The 16,412-nt window shown below is 43.3% G+C and overlaps 1 protein-coding gene across 2 annotated transcripts in view; it reads left to right on the forward strand.

The window, feature by feature from the left end:
• The first annotated feature begins 7,092 nt into the window (after positions 1-7,092).
• Positions 7,093-16,412, forward strand: part of LOC126194627 (NF-kappa-B inhibitor cactus) — a 107,313-nt gene continuing 97,993 nt past the window's right edge. Inside the window, exon 1 of one of the 2 annotated variants that reach the window (XM_049932790.1) lies at positions 7,093-7,228. In XM_049932790.1, coding sequence (XP_049788747.1) covers positions 7,174-7,228 — 55 coding nt within the window. In that variant the 5' untranslated portion in view covers positions 7,093-7,173. Of the gene's footprint in view, positions 7,229-13,876; positions 13,938-16,412 lie in introns of those variants that run through there. The other variant, XM_049932791.1, reaches the window with a different exon arrangement.

Below are 16,412 nucleotides of genomic sequence, written 5' to 3' on the forward strand. Positions count from 1 at the left end.
CAGTAGCACAAGCGGTTCTGAGGAATCAGGTATCGACCCAAAGACTCATATTAATATGTGGCGTAGCCTCCGCAAGCGGCAGTGCAGAAGCTACTCTTGCATTTAGTCGATCGGACGGATGGCGAATACTGTCCTAGGCTACATTATGCCACGCCTGCTCGACCTGTTCACGTAGTTCTGTAAGAGTTGTTGGTTGACGAGTCGCACGAGTCGCGTCTCGTTCCATCACATCCCACACGTGCTCGATTGGTCCAGAGATTGTGCTGGCCATAGAAGTTGCTGCCGAGCATGTCGAGTTTCCCAGGCAGTGTACGGACAAGCATTATCTTTTAGAACAACACATCAGCTTCCTGTTGCAAGAACAACAAAATAACGAGTCTAACGACATTCTGCACGTACCGAGTGCTGGTTAGCGTCCCATCCAGAAACGCCAAAAGTGAACTAGAGCTGTAGCTTATGGCATATCAAACCACAAGGCCTGCGGTGTTCCGAGTGCGCTCTACGAGACAATGCTCACCAGGTCTACCTCGTAGGCGCAAACGACGATCACTTGCTTGCAGGCAGAATCGCTTTATCGCTGAAGACCACGTCGCGTCATTCCATCTTCCAAGTGACCCACCGACAATATCAGTGGAGCTTTGCACGTCGGTGAGTGAAACGATCGTATGGCATTTATTGGTCAGGATATCCCCTTCGGGCTTCCGCCGCCGTATTGCAAGTCTTTTCAGGTGACGCCACTTCGGCGACTTGCGTGTCAATGATAATGAAAATGCAGTCCCCTGCCGGGAATCGATCCTGGGACTGCTCGTCGGTGGTGTGGCGTGAGTGGAAGACGGGCTAGAGTTGTGCGTGCCCGTAGTTCCACAGCCAATAACCGATTTACAACAGTTCGTGCTGATTCGTCAGGGCTCACAAGCCTTCTTATCTGTGCGATCTGCCACTGCTGACCTTATAATACGACGTTCCTGTCGGGTGTCCGTGCTGTATACAAGTCCAGAACCTCGTCCACGGGTGTGAGAATGTTGATGTGGCCACTGACACCAGCATCGTCACACAACTGACGTAACACGTCCAACTTGTGTGGCAATTCTCCGACAGGAGCATCCCACCACGCGGAAGAGCACAACTTAACCCCTTCGAAACTTCCTCAGTTGGCTGTAGGAAGCAAGAATACGTCCCTGTGCCAAGGTTGCCTGCTTGCTTCACAAATTTGCACCACTGTGAGCCTTCTGTCTGTGAGTATTCCCTATTAATGCTTAGACACAGATGGTGCTCTTCTAACTGTGATACTGCTCTATCTGTTGGCGGACGATGTTGAAACCATTATCAGAACATGCACAGTTCTCCAAGTGGCGTCATCGGACCAAAATCGACGCCGTCTTTCTTTATTCCGACAAACTCTAGGGACTGATCACTGAGAAGACACGCAACAAAAAGGTCCAATGAACTTATGTCCGGAAATGCATAGTTTCTATGCTAGAGACCATTTATTCAATTATACATTGTTGCAGCGGTCTAATATACGCTGCTTCATGCATTCACACAGTACGCGTGATTGCCTCCTATAGGGTGATACTGTTCGTCATGCGTCGTGCCCTAGCGCCCTCTCCTGCTATAGGCATTGTTAATGCTGTGTCCGATTCACTTCTCTTGCGACTCACCTTGTAGTGGATCTGATACGGCATTGTACACAATGGTTCCGTATTCGAATCGCGAGCTCGCCGAAATGGTGTTTTCTTACGGAAGCCAAATGGCAACGAGCGGCGGGCAGAAGCGTTATAACAGGACACCTATCCCCGCCGACAACAACCACAGCATTCAATGTTTGCAGCAGTGTTTCGCCGTTTGTCTGAGGCAGGATCGTTTCAGGAAGCAGAAAATCATGATGGACGTACGCGAAATGTTCGGGTACCAGACTTGGAAGAAAATGTGATTAACGCTGTGAAAAGCGACCGCCGTATCAGTACCAGGCAATTGGCCCGCCAGTACGGGGTAAGCCAGACGACCGCGTGGAACATTCTCCATGACAATTGTTACTAATGGTTCAAATGGCTCTGAGCACTATGGGACTCAACTGCTGTGGTCATCAGTCCCCTAGAACTTAGAACTACTTAAACCTAACTAACCTAAGGACATCGCACACATCCATGCCCGAGGCAGGATTCGAACCTGCGACCGTAGCAGTCGCACGGTTCCGGACTGCGCGCCTAGAACCGCGAGACCACCGCGGCCGGCCAATTGTTACTAAATAAGGGTTCAAATGGCTCAGCACTATGGGACTTAACATCCGAGGTCATCAGTCCCCTAGAACTTAGAACTACTTAAACCTAACTAACCTAAGGACATCACACACATCCATGCCCAAGGCAGGATTCGAACCTGCGACCGTAGCGGTCACGCGGTTCCTGACTGAAGCGCCTAGTACCACTCGGCCACAGCGGTCGTCTCAGTTGTTACTATCATTATCACTTACAGCGTGTGCAGGACTTATTAGCGACAGGCTTTCCACATCGGGAGGAGTTGTGTCAGTGGTTTCTGCAACAGGAAACTGCGATTCCGGGATTTATGTCACACACCATAATCACAGATGAGGCCACCTTCATACAGTGTTATCTTCAACTTTCATAACAGTGATAGGTGGGATAGTGTGCAGAACCTCCATCGTACAGAGAAAGCGAGTCATCAGCATCAATGCAGCCGGAATGTGTGGGCCGCGATAACTGGCGAATGTATTCTGGGACAAGTCTGCCTTCTACGTCGCATAACAGGTCGGAACTATCGGCCGGTGATTTTGCCTCCCCTACTGGAAGAAGTACCATTCATGATTCGAAGGGTTATGTGGCAGCTACATGATTTTGACGTCCGGACGCATCTCAATCATGTCTTCTCTGGTTGATGGATTGGACGAGGGGGTCCAGTTGCAAGGCCAGCAATTTCTGGTTATGGAGCCATCTCAAAAGTATCGTGTATCCCATTTCGGATGTAGACCGCAGTCTCTGTATCAAAGTACACGGAAACGCCAAAGAAGCTGGTATAGGCTTGCGTATTCAAATACAGAGATATATAAACAGGCAGAATATGGCGCTGCAGTTGGCAACATCTATACAAGACAAGTGTCAGCCGCAGTTGTTAGATCGGTTACTGCTGCTACAATGGCAGGTTATCAAGATTTAAGTGAATTTGAACATGGTGATATAGTCCGCGCACGAGCGATCGGACACAGCATCTCCGAGGTAGTGATGAAGTGATTTTCTCGTACGACCTTTTTACTAGGGTGAGTATCAGTAATCCGGTAAAACTTCAAATCTCCGAAATCGGTGCGACCGGAAACAGATCCTGCAAGAACGGGACCAACCACGACTGAAGAGAATCGTTCAGCGTGGCCGAAGTGCAACCCTTCCGCAGATTGCTGCTGATTTCAGTACTGGCTTATCAACAAGCGTCATCATTCAACCAAACATCAGCGATATGGGCTTTAGGAGCCGATGTCCCATTGGTGTACTCATGATGACTGCACGACACAAAACTTTTACTCCCCGTCTGGGACCGTCAACTGTTGACTGGAAACATGTTGACTGGCCAGAAGAGTCTCGTTTCAAATTGTATCGAGTGGATGGACGAGCACGGGTACGGAGACCTAATGAATTCTTGGACCCTGCCTATCAGCAGGGGACTATTCAACAGGTGGAGGATCTAAAGTGGTGTGGCGTGTGTGTAGTTGGAGTAATATGGGACCCCTGATACGTTTAGATACGACTGTGACAGGTGACACGTACGTAAGCATCTTGCCTGGTCATCTGCATCCATGCATGTCCACTGTGCATTCCGACGCACTTGGCAATTCCAGCAGGACCATGCGATATCCCAAACGGTCCAGAATTGCTACAGAGTGGATCCAGGAACACTCTTGTGAGTTTAAACACTTCCGCTGGCCACCAACGCCCCCACAGATGAACATTATGGAGCATATCCGAGATGCCTTGCAAAGTGCTGTTCAGACATTAGTCGAGTCCATGCCACGTCGTGTTCCGGCACTTCTACGTGTTTGCGGGGGCCCTACACGATATTAGACAAGACCAGCTTCTTTGGCTCTTCAGTGTATGATGGTGACTGAATAAATGGCCTCTAGCGTGGAATCATGCATTTCCGGACATAAGTTCATATTAGACCCTGTTTGTTCCATATCCTCTCATCGATCAATGCCTATAGTTTGCACACAGTGGGAAAAATCACTCTTTAATCATAAATGCTGCAGATTTGGTAAGCTCTCTGGAACCATATAGTTTCATTTGAGTATATTTCAGAATGAGATTTTCACTCTGCAGCGGAGTGTGCGCTGATATGAAACTTCCTGGCAGATTAGAACTGTGTGCCGGACCGACACTCGAACTCAGGCCCTTTGCCTTTCGCGGGCAAGTGCTCTACCAACTGAGCTACCCAAGCACGAATCACGCCCGGTCCTCACAGCTTTACTTCTGCCAGTACCTCGTCTCCTACCTTCCAAACTTTACAGAAACTCTCCTGTGAACTTTGCAGAACTAGCACTGCAGAAAGAAAGGATATTGCGGACACATGGCTTAGCCACAGCCTGGGGGATGTTTCCAGAATGAGATTTTCACTCTGCAGCGGAGTGTGCGCTGATATGAAACATCCTGGCAGATTAAAACTGTGTGCCGGACCGACACTCGAACTCGGGACTTTGCCTTTTGCGGGCAAGTGCTCTCCCAACTGCCAACTGAGCTACCCAAGCACGACTCACGCCTCTGTGAAGTTTGAAAGGTAGGAAACCGGTACTGGCGGAATTAAGCTGTGAGGACGGGGCGTGAGTCGTGTTTAGGTAGCTCAGTTGGTAGAGCACTTGCCCACGAAAGGCAAAGGTCCCGAGTTCGAGTCTCGGTCCGGCACACAGTTTTAATCTGCCAGGAAGTTTCATATCAGCGCACACTCCGCTGCAGAGTGAAAATCTCATTCTGGGTAATAATTAATTGTTTGGCGGCTTCGGTAAATTACATAAAAACCCAATAAAGGAATTTAAACGGGGGGGTTTCAGTTTACCGGGGGCCTACACGATATTAGACAGGTGTGATAGCTTCTTTGGCTCTTCTAGCGTAGAATCATGCATTTCCGGACATCAGTTCATCTTAGACCCTTTTTGCTCCATATCCTCTCATTGATCAATATCTCTAGTTTGCACATGTTGTTGTTGTTGTCGTCTTCAGTCCTGAGACTGGTTTGATGCAGCTCTCCATGCTACTCTATCCTGTGCAAGCTTCTTCATCTCCCAGTACTTACTGCAACCTACATCCTTCTGAATCTGCTTAGTGTATTCATCTCTTGGTCTCCCTCTACGATTTTTACCCTCCACGCTGCCCTCCAGTACTAAATTGGTGATCCCTTGATGCCTCAGAACATGTCCTACCAACTGGTCCCTTCTTCTTGTCAAGTTGTGCCACAAACTCCTCTTCTCTCCAATTTTATTCAATACCTCCTCATTAGTTATGTGATCCACCCATCTAATCTTCAGCATTCTTCTGTAGCACCACATTTCGAAAGCTTCTATTCTCTTCTTGTCCAAACTATTTATCATAAACGACTTCCTGACACTTAAATCAATACTTGATGTTAACAAATTTCTCTTCTTCAGAAACGCTTTCCTTGCCATTGCCAGTCTACATTTTATATCCTCTCTACTTCGACCATCATCAGTTATTTTGCTCCCCAAATAGCAAAACTCCTTTACTACTTTAAGTGTCTCATTTCCTAATCTAATTCCCTGAGCATCACCCGACTTAATTCGACTACATTCCATTATCCTCGTTTTGCTTTTGTTGATGTTCATCTTATATCCTCCTTTCAAGACACTGTCATTTCCTTTCAACTGCTCTTCCAAGTCCGTTGCTGTCTCTGACAGAATTACAATGTCGTCGGCGAACCTCAAAGTTTTTATTTCTTCTCCCTGGATTTTAATACCTACTCCAAATTTTTCTTTTGTTTCCTTCACTGCTTGCTCAATATACAGATTGAATAACATCGGGTAGAGGCTACAACCCTGTCTCACTCCCTTCCCAACCACTACTTCCCTTTCATACCCCTCGACTCTTATAACTGCCATCTGGTTTCTGTACAAATTGTAAATAACCTTTCGCTCCCTGTATTTTACCCCTGCCACCTTCAGAATTTGAAAGAGAGTATTCCAGTCAACATTGTCAAAAGCTTTCTCCAAGTCTTCAAATGCTAGAAACGTAGGTTTGCCTTTCCTTAATCTAGCTTCTAAGATAAGTCGAAGGGTCAGTATTGCCTCACGAGTTCCAATATTTCTACGGAATCCAAACTGATCTTCCCCGAGGTCGGTTTCGACTAGTTTTTCCATTCGTCTGTAAAGAATTCGCGTTAGTATTTTGCAGCCGTGACTTATTAAGCTGATAAATCGATAATTTTCGCATCTGTCAACACCTGCTTTCTTTGGGATTGGAATCATTATATCCTTCTTGAAGTCTGAGGGTATTTCGCCTGTCTCATATATCTTGCTCACCAGATGGTAGAGTTTTGTCAGGACTGGCTCTCCCAAGGCAGTCAGTAGTTCTAATGGAATGTTGTCTACGCCCGGGGCCTTGTTTCGACTCGTTACCAACATAAAAACCTAAACAGCCTACTTACAGTTCATATTAGACCCTTTTTGTTCCATATCCTCTCATCGATCAATACCTATAGTTTATACGGTGGAAAAAATCACACTTTTATCATATGTGCTTCAGACTTGTAAAGCTCTCTGGAACCATATAGTTTCATTTGAGTTAAGGGTATATTTGTTTTTAACCCTCAGAAAATTACATTTTACCCCTAGGGGGTAGTTACGCCCAGGTTGGGAATCTCTGGCATAGACCTTGTTGCCTGCGCTTCCCACAACACACAGCTGAAAACATTAAAAAGAGAGAGAAAGAGTGGGCAGTACGCGGCGATCCCGTGTGGGCTGTGCGAAGCGGGCTGCGGGTTGCGTGCGACCGGCACGGCAGCGCGCGTGCCCGACGGGTTTTCCCGACGCAGCGGGCCGCCGCTGGCACTGCGCTGGGGCAGCGGACACGGGCGGAGGGAATTCCGCGCAGGCGGCGGCGCCGGCTAGCGGCTAGCGGTAGCGCGGCCAGAAGAGCGCCGGGCGCGGAGCACGGAGAGCCAATGCCGGTCCCAGCAGCCGCGCAGCACGCCGCCGACCGCCGTCCACACGCACCAGGTAACGGCCGCACGACGCAAAGCGACGACAGCTCCTCTCCACACTGTGAAGCATCGCCGCCACGGCTCGAGCGCCCTGCCGAACAGTGCCATTGTGTGTTACCGGTGTCTTCAAAGTGCAATAGTGCAGGCGTAAGGGGCGTTTCGTACTGCGCGTCAGTGGGACAGAGCGGCACTGTCGAATCGTAATGTGTGCGAGGAAGGTCACATAACATCACCTCTTTAAGTGACGAAGTAACGCAACCGGCCACTTTTCATATCGTTTATTTATTTAGAAAATAACAATTACACACCTTCGGCCACATTTTATTGGCTCTATTGTGAGTTCTTGGTGAAGCATTGTATGCTGTTATTTTATTATTATTATTATTTATTTTATGGCCTTCATTGGACCACTCTAGTCAAAAATACAAAGTTCTAAACAAGTTGTTACACAGGGATACAATTTGGTTCAACAATAACTTAATATGATATTTAGGTAACATGACTGTTAGAGTCTATTCTTATATGAAAGGTGTCTTGCTCTTCTGTCTGCCCAATATTTCTTCATTCTTTCAGATATTTTCTTTCTTTCTTCATCTGAGACAACTTCCTGTACTCCTTTTATTGATTTTCATTGTATGCTGTATTAACGAATCGAAACAAATTCTTGCCTATTTTTGTACTTCTTAGGTTTCTTGTTGTAAGCCCATTTTTCTGGTGTACAACCCATTCCAAAAGTGGCAACCAAGCAATGATAACCACAAGTCATTTCCATAATCTATGAATTCTCGACTTAAACTACAGACGTAATCTTCGTTGAATATTTTGACACAGCTACGTTTCTCAGTTATTCATCCCTTTCAGACAATGTCACAATTTCTACATAAGAGAAGAACCTTGGGTGCCTTCATTCGTATACAGATAATCACACAAATACGCATTCCTATGAACACAGTTCTATCCATTGTACATTTATTCCTAGTTATCGTCAGTGCGGCATCTCGGACGAAACAAAATCAAAACCGCGAATGTTGAGATCTGCTACATTGAAACTTTATTTTTTATCAGTGCAGATGTTGTTTTCGCACTTTTAAAAGGCTCAGAAAAGAACTAAAATAATTTTGTAAGGCGTCTAAATCTCAAAAGCATCCCCCCAGACGGTCACATAGTCGGAACCTCTCTTTTTACAAATCAAGAACTGGCTATTGTAAAGCTTTCCTAATTAATGTCACAAGGTTGTACAATACAAATGTAACTGTGGCTAAATAGTAAAAAAAGGTAACTTCATACTTGAAGTGGAGTACTGATAGAGTAAGAAGGTGACTTATGTTTGTCTTTGCTTCGTTACCATCTTTGGAATCAGTTGTGTACTAGAAAATTGGTTTCTTAATCCAAAACCTAGCTCTATCATTTTTATTACACAATATATATTATCACGGTGTATTTCGTCAATATGCTACGATCATCAGGCCTAAATGTTATTTATGCATCAATTGCCAATCCATGTGAAATGACGTGAAGTTTTTCTTTAATTTTTTTTTTGTTTTGTTTTTGGGGGGGGGGAGTCGTGTCAGTGAGGTCATGGCACGTATAGGTCAGTGGCAGGCACAGCAAAAACTCTTTGTGTCATTTCAATAAATTCGCAGTTAATAACTGGTGAGTGAACGACATTAAGAACCTGGATGATATCTGTCGTGCCATTAACTAATGGATAATTAACTGACTGGCGCTAAGAAATTGTTATCTTCGAAAATTTCGTAATGCAGTGGCAGACCTCAACGAAGTCCATACTTTGTTTATGACATCGATTTATAGATTCACAAGAAGTACCTTTTTGTCGACTACGTTTTGACTGCTGTAAATTATAGCTCCTTTTCTCGCATTTCAATACGGAGGGCACACACTTCTAACATCATTCATTCAGCTTTGCATTCATCATGTGGCAATATAAACAAACGCGTAAATCGGCCACATGGCGAATGCACCGTTCAGAATACAAAGGAAAAAAACTGGCGATGATACAAACGTATTACATCGACCCAATATGGGTGACATTAAGCTATATAGACTATAACGTTGCAGAAAGAGCTTCATCAAATATTAAATGACAGTAATTATTTGTTTGACCTTGGATATTTGTTACTCAATAACATCTTTCTTGCAATACGTTTGGAACCAGTCTCGTCTTCGCTACTAACTTGTTTTCTTCTCACCAGTGAAATGAAGTCAAGCTAAATAAAAAGTGCCTGACTAGTGTATTTCTTCGAATAATTTATACATAGCTACGTACGTCAACCTGTACTATCATGGATAAATTAATGTTAACATCACGTCACTCACCTCTGTACAGATGAAAGTGACGTCATGATGGAACTGTCTTAGATAAAGGCTGGATATATTATCAGAGCTAAGGGACTAGCATTGTTAGAGTTATTAATTTTCAAGAGTGTGTGATATTTTCCCCACGCTGCTGAGAACGAAAAGAAAACGAAAAGTATCACCCAAACATTTGAAAACATCAACATTACATGGTCGAGAGTATATGTTTTCTCGAGCAAAACTCAAGCCATGCCGTCCTCTTACTTTATCGTTCTGTTTTCTTTCTAGGTGCCTAATTACGTCTAAAATATATATTTTTCTCCCCAGGTAGAGTTGAATTTTTCGCTGTTAAGCAATCGTCATTTCTAATATTTTATATCTTTGTGTTCCTTATTGTACACGAACGTTTTCTTTGCCTAAGTATGTATGAACTTAAATAATTTCTCGCTTTCAGATTTTGGGCTTATTTTGTGGAAAAATTTCAAGTTTTCAGGGAAACTTAGGATTGTGTATTGAAAGCAAAGTAACCAATAAAATAAAGATGCAAAAGCACAAAATCTGGTGCAGCAACATGAGTGAGCGCTGCAGTAACAGATGAACTTCCGATGCTACCAGATGACGCACCGTCAACGTCAGAACTTTCTTTCCTATATAGAATCGTTGGCGGCGACGTTCCGCTCCATTCCGAATCGTCGACTGTCTTTATGAATTCCGCCATTTGAAATACAATGTGATTGTTTGCGTGTTGCTTTCCGTGAAACGAACGTAAAACACCTAAATCTATACGCATTTTTGAACGAACTAAGCAGGTCTGCGTGTCTTCAGAGATGCTTTCATTATTGTTACGGGTGTTGCATTGTGCGGTTAAAGCACCCGGAATACGTTGAAAGGCTTTTTTTCCAGTTCTTCATTTACGACCGAATGAAAGGGAAGGGCGACGAAAATAGCTCTGAACTACACAGTCGAGCCTTTCAATCGCTTTAGTGGACATATTCTCAATCTGCGCAACTGCAGTAGCATCATAGTTGCCTGGGTGTAGTGTTGCTGTTAAGAAGTAACGAGTCACACCCAGTCGTCACCCCAACTGTGTTTACCGAAGGCGTTTCCAAACCATGTTTGTGGGAGGACAACGAATACGCCCAACATACTGACAAGCCTATCGGCTGTCATGTAGCAGGTGCGATTGCGTCAAACGTCACTCGAGTAGGATTTCGACTACCTCTGATCGTATCCTCTGGTTTCTGATCGTTAAACGCATCCACTTAATACATGCATTTCTGTCATTAGGATCAGATCATCCTTATTCGATTGCTGTCAGATAAATATATTTTCCTGTCCAAAAGACTTCGAACTTTTCTTACTACCGCAAAATTGAACGCAGGCGTGTGCTCCTAGCACGTGCAAATGTGTTAGTTTTATCATGCAGAAAACATTAGGCCAAGTTCATTATTCGTACCCACATACTTCGCAAGTCACTGGCTCTCAATTCAGTGTTTGTTTCTATATGCGTGACAGCGGAATCAAAGCGTTTCTCTAACCTATAAAGTGAATAGTAATATGTTTGTTTAGCTGAATTAGAATTGTATACTGAAACATTGAAACATGTCCCACTGCCGCAACTAGTCGCAGAAAGCAATGGCTCGAATTTTTCAAATTGAAATAGCGTTGCGGAGAGAGTTTCACCCAAAATTAAGTGATGGTAATATTATCAGTTTGATCGTCGATGTTTGTTACGGAATAACAACTTTCGCACAATAGTTTTGGATCGGAGCTCGTCTTCATTAGGAGTTTTCTTTCTTCTTACGAGCAAAATCAGCCGTTTTATTGTTCTTGGAAGCATCGTTAAATGTATTCATTTTTTATCTTAATCGGTCTCTCGTGTTGACTGCGGGGAGGCCCGTTTGATAATGGGGTTAATAAAGATTCTCGGCGGCAATTGTACCTGGACGTTTCTTGTCCTAAAGTGGAAGGTTAGCGTACTGCTGATAGAGAACATTTAATCAACGATTTTAAACTCGCAGAGTAAGAAGTAAACAGCATGCTGTTAAGAAAAGCTCCATTCTATCGCTACGAAACGTAAATTCCGGATATGGGTTACTATTTCTTCCCTCCTGTTACAAGCTAAATGAGTGAATTTTATCGGGATGCATAGTTCACAAACAGTACTTGCCTACTAACGTCTGTTCAGCAACTTGTTTCGAATTACGTTCTGTTTACTTGTACCACCTTTGTAGAAAATTTTCTACTAGCCCATACGTTTTTCCGGACGTTCTAGACTATGTTCAGAGCTAGTTCCAGCAGTCATTTTCATTCAGTTTCGTCCGGGCTCATCTCCTTACTTGATAATTATTTCATTAATAAGGAGTATTATGCCCTTCTTCACTAACCATCTTTCAGTTTCTTGAGCACAGGTTTATTAATTAGCAAACCTTTCTCGTATATTTTTGCTTGTGTACGCTTAGCTACAGATAGCCCGGGATTTTGCTTACAATTTCGATGTTGTCCTTCGTCTCGTCTTTTTACTTCTGGTGTCGACGAAAAAAGTGTGAGTTCGTCGTCTGTGTTTTTGTCGTTTGATATACGTACCGCATCGGTACATCTTTCTGTTGTCACAGATAAAAGAACGTTGCAACCTTTTACCAGTTTAGCCATCAACTACGTTGTCAATGAAACAGCGACAGGTGTAAAGAGAATATTCTGCCTCTCATGTTCTACACTACCAAATAAAATTCAGTTTGCGTATCCTTATTTGTACAATAACCGCATGTCTCTCTCTTATTCTCAATAAAAGAGTTCATTCTGCTACCGTAAAACATGATACCTGAACGAGTGTTTATTAGTCATAGTAATATTACTACATTCATAGTATCATGGAAAAGTTCCATTCTTTGAAAAAAAATATACTATCCGCAGGGGTACTACCTCAGTTCAAATTTACAGTTACAGTAGAATGACCTACGTGTTCAAATCACATTCTCATGTACGAATCCCCTTCTACGAAACAATGACGGAATGTTCAGTATGGAAATTGCTCCACAGACGAAGAAGTGAGAGACATAAATTGACAAGGTTATTGCACTTGCCACAGGTTACCATTGACACTGGTACAGTAGCAAACTAAACTATTTTATCGAGAACATGAGGGAGACATGCAGAAGTACTATTAATGACGTAGTACATGTATGTCTTCGCATTTGTATACAAAAAAAGTGTCATGAACACGGAAAATATTGCAGCATCTCACAGTTCTATTTAAATCATCTTTATGAATACAGGCAGGTGTATGTTATAACCAACCTAGAGTAATTCATGTTACGGACAAGTTATATGCTATTTTGGAAACCATCTCTGCTCAAGTACTCCACACTGTATAAATGCGGTGCCGATACCACAATAATAAATAAATAATTCGGAACAAATTTTCTATTTTAGTGCCTTATCGTACTTATAGGCGACACATGACAATTTTAATGCGTTCTGCACTTTTACGCATTTAGCCTCGATAGTCTTCCTTTGGCTCTGCTTTTCAGTTGCTTTTAAACTCTCTGGTATGTGTGTGAAGATGGAGATTGATCGCGAAGTAATGTTGAGATGAGGGAGGTATCTTGCCGATGCTGTTTCCGGCTTCTACACAGCGACATCACAAAAGGAAAAAAAAAAACAAAAAGCTCGCCGACCTGTTTATAGAGGGAAAGTCCGAACCACAATATGTCTTGATATCATTCACTGCATTAAGTATTGCCTGATATGAGTGGAGTTAAGGGCAAGAAAAAAATATCTAGAAGTTATCCTTCTTTCGAATTCCAGACGTAGAGATTTGTCTTACTACCTACGCATTTTGCTATATTATTAATATGTTTATTGTTTTAATTTTTTTGCTGTTGATTTAGAAGTAACTACAGCCTCATCTTCAGGAACCTTAGCTCTGTACCCAATATGATACACTGCCGCAAGTAAATTTTGTTAATATACCCCACAGCACCCTGTAGTGTGTTAACTATAAGTACATATAATCCATGGCTGTTTAGAAAGTTGGTCAGGTTTTGCAGCATTTATTGCGATATTAACACTGATTTTGAGCTGTCAGTCACTTTCATCTTCCGAATAAGCTACAAAAGATTGTTGTAATACATTTTCGATAGGAAGTTGCACGCGAACAAATCGATTTTCGACCGATCGCAGCCACCCAGTGATATCTGCAGCAGCAGAGAGGGAGTAGAATGCCTGCACTAAGCGCTCTGGCAGGCCGCCACGCCGACAGGTGGCTCTGAACAGGGCGGCAGCAGTTCTATGCGCTGCAGGCTTCACCCAATCGCTGCAAGCCGTCCGTTGTTTTCCCTCTGTTCAACGGTTGAGCACCGCCATGACGCGGGATTCTAATGGGCCTGGGAGTGGGCAGTTACGGCTGGGTGAGTACACGAAACTGCAAGGAATATTGCAAGCGCGAAAAGCGGTCTATGGTCACTTGCTAATTTCGCAACTGCACTTTTGTGTATCAGCTGACACAGGCAGTGTGCAACTTGGCGCAGTAAGTGACTGTATTTACTAAGGGTATTGCGTACCCTCACACACCTAATATATTGTAGCCACTTCATTTTACGCAAATTAGGTTTCTGGAAAATGACAAAATATAAAGAGGCCATGTATCTAATTACAGAACCAACTTCGTGAAAAAGATAGAAGTGCACCGTTGTGATGGAAGTCAACTTCCACTCAAAATTACAAGCAAAAAAGCTGGAGAACGTGGGGAATGTGAGGTGGAAATCATTTGGCACAGCGGAGTTCAACTGTTATATTTTTTATGAAAAGTTCCTGCGAATATTAACATGTGCTATTATCATTGTGCTTTTCTTTAAAAACGATGCTGAATGCTGTTAAAATTTATCATTCTGTTGAAATAACTGTATTTATCTACATGTCGCTAGGTGAAAAAGTTTTGAGTGTTAAGAATGCAGCAACATATTCGCCCTTACACTTATCGTACTATAATTTGCAAAACATCCATAGCTGTATCCTGTTCCAAACACTTGAGGCCAAAGTTACACACATTACCAGGTGATTCTAACAAAAATTTGATGAGAATTGAATATTTAGCTTTTACTGACGTTTGATGTATATCAACAGAAATAAAACAAGGGTAATGGAATGCAGTCGAATTAAATCAGGCGAGGATGAGGGAATTAGATAATGAAATGAGACACTAAAAGCAGAAGTGTTATTTCGGCAGCAAAGTAAACTGACCATAGCCGGACTCGATACGATATGCTAAGCACTTCAGAAAAGAGATGGCGTAGATAATAGCGAATATAAAGGTCAGAAAGTCCTTTCTGGAGGAATGTACACCTGGGCCTTGTACGAAAGTGAAACGGGGGCTATTAACTGCTCTGACAAGATGAGAATAGCTTTTAAGATTTTGTGCTACAGAAGAAGGCTGGCGATTAGATGGGTGAACAGATTATTGGGAGTTACTGATTAGAACAGGGGAGACAAGTAATTTATGACAACTTGACATGAAGAAGGGGTCATTTGCTAAGGGCACATTCTGAGGCATAAAAGAATTGTCAGTTTGATAACGGAGGGAAGTGTGAAGCTCAAATTTTAATGGAAGCCCAAGGCTTTTCAACAATAAACTTGTTCAAATAGATGTAGCCTGCAGTAGTTGTGCCGAGATAGACTTCCACAAGGTAGACTATCGTGGAAAACTGCATCATACCAGTCTTCAGAATGAAGGCAATAGATTCAACGTTGATATTAACAACTTACATGTTATTGCAACTTATTCATCTCGTTTTAGCTGTTCAGAAGCAACGATTGGCAGTCTCTTTGCATGAACTGCAGCGAAATTGGGAACTCTGTGTATTGGGCTATCCAGCTCTGTCCGCAGCTCGTGGTCGTGCGGTAGCGTTCTCGCTTCCCACGCACGGGTTCCCGGGTTCGATTCCCGGCGGGGTCAGGGATTTTCTCTGCCTCGTGATGACTGGGTGTTGTGTGATGTCCTTAGGTTAGTTAGGTTTAAGTAGTTCTAAGTTCTAGGGGACTGATGACCACAGCAGTTAAGTCCCATAGTGCTCAGAGCCATATCCAGCTCTCGTAAGTTTCTGCCCTTAGCTATAAACTTCAAAATAAGGACTACATTCAACTTCACCATACATATATACTTGCATGTCTGCGAGTTCTTGTAACGAGTAATGATTCATCTTCGACAAAAGCATGAGCTGGTCAGTGGTTAAATCCACCGTGGACACAACAGACTGTTCAAGGCAGCACCACCAAGGTCAACGCGGAAGGCAGGCTGTTGTTATGAAACGTCATCAGTTCACAAACATGTGTGAAAAAGAATTGCTCATTAAAGTTCTCGTACCGCTTTAAACATGGATTTCCGGCCATTGGTACCATATCTTAAGCCACTCGGTTTAGGATCATCTTCAGTTCATATAATTATGACCTTAAAGGTTTGGGACTCCTGCTATAGCCCTTTTTAGTGGAACACACTGTCGGGAACTTCAAGTCTCCCGCACGGCGTAATTTCAACATCAGAACCCGAGGGGACACACGAAACTGGACTTGCTAATGCTTTATTTTCGATTTTAAGATTTAGAGCACCTATTATTGTACCGGACTGACGCCGACACTGTTAACCAATTATTAAGTCAATTTTTTATTCAGCCACAGGCAATTTTCTCAATGATATTAACTTGATATGATTTGATTTCATGAGGGAGACAAAACAACAATGCTGTTAGCCCCCTGTTGTCAATCCTGCAGTTGAGTTTATTGTGCTATATATCACGCTGTCATTCTAGCAGGGCAATAGTAGTAGGAGACCCTTTACTCGTTCTGTAAGCCACTATTTCTTCAGAAATTAATGACCCAAATATTTTGTG

This window comes from Schistocerca nitens, chromosome 7 (genome assembly GCF_023898315.1).
Source record: "Schistocerca nitens isolate TAMUIC-IGC-003100 chromosome 7, iqSchNite1.1, whole genome shotgun sequence".
NCBI lineage: Eukaryota > Metazoa > Arthropoda > Insecta > Orthoptera > Acrididae > Schistocerca > Schistocerca nitens.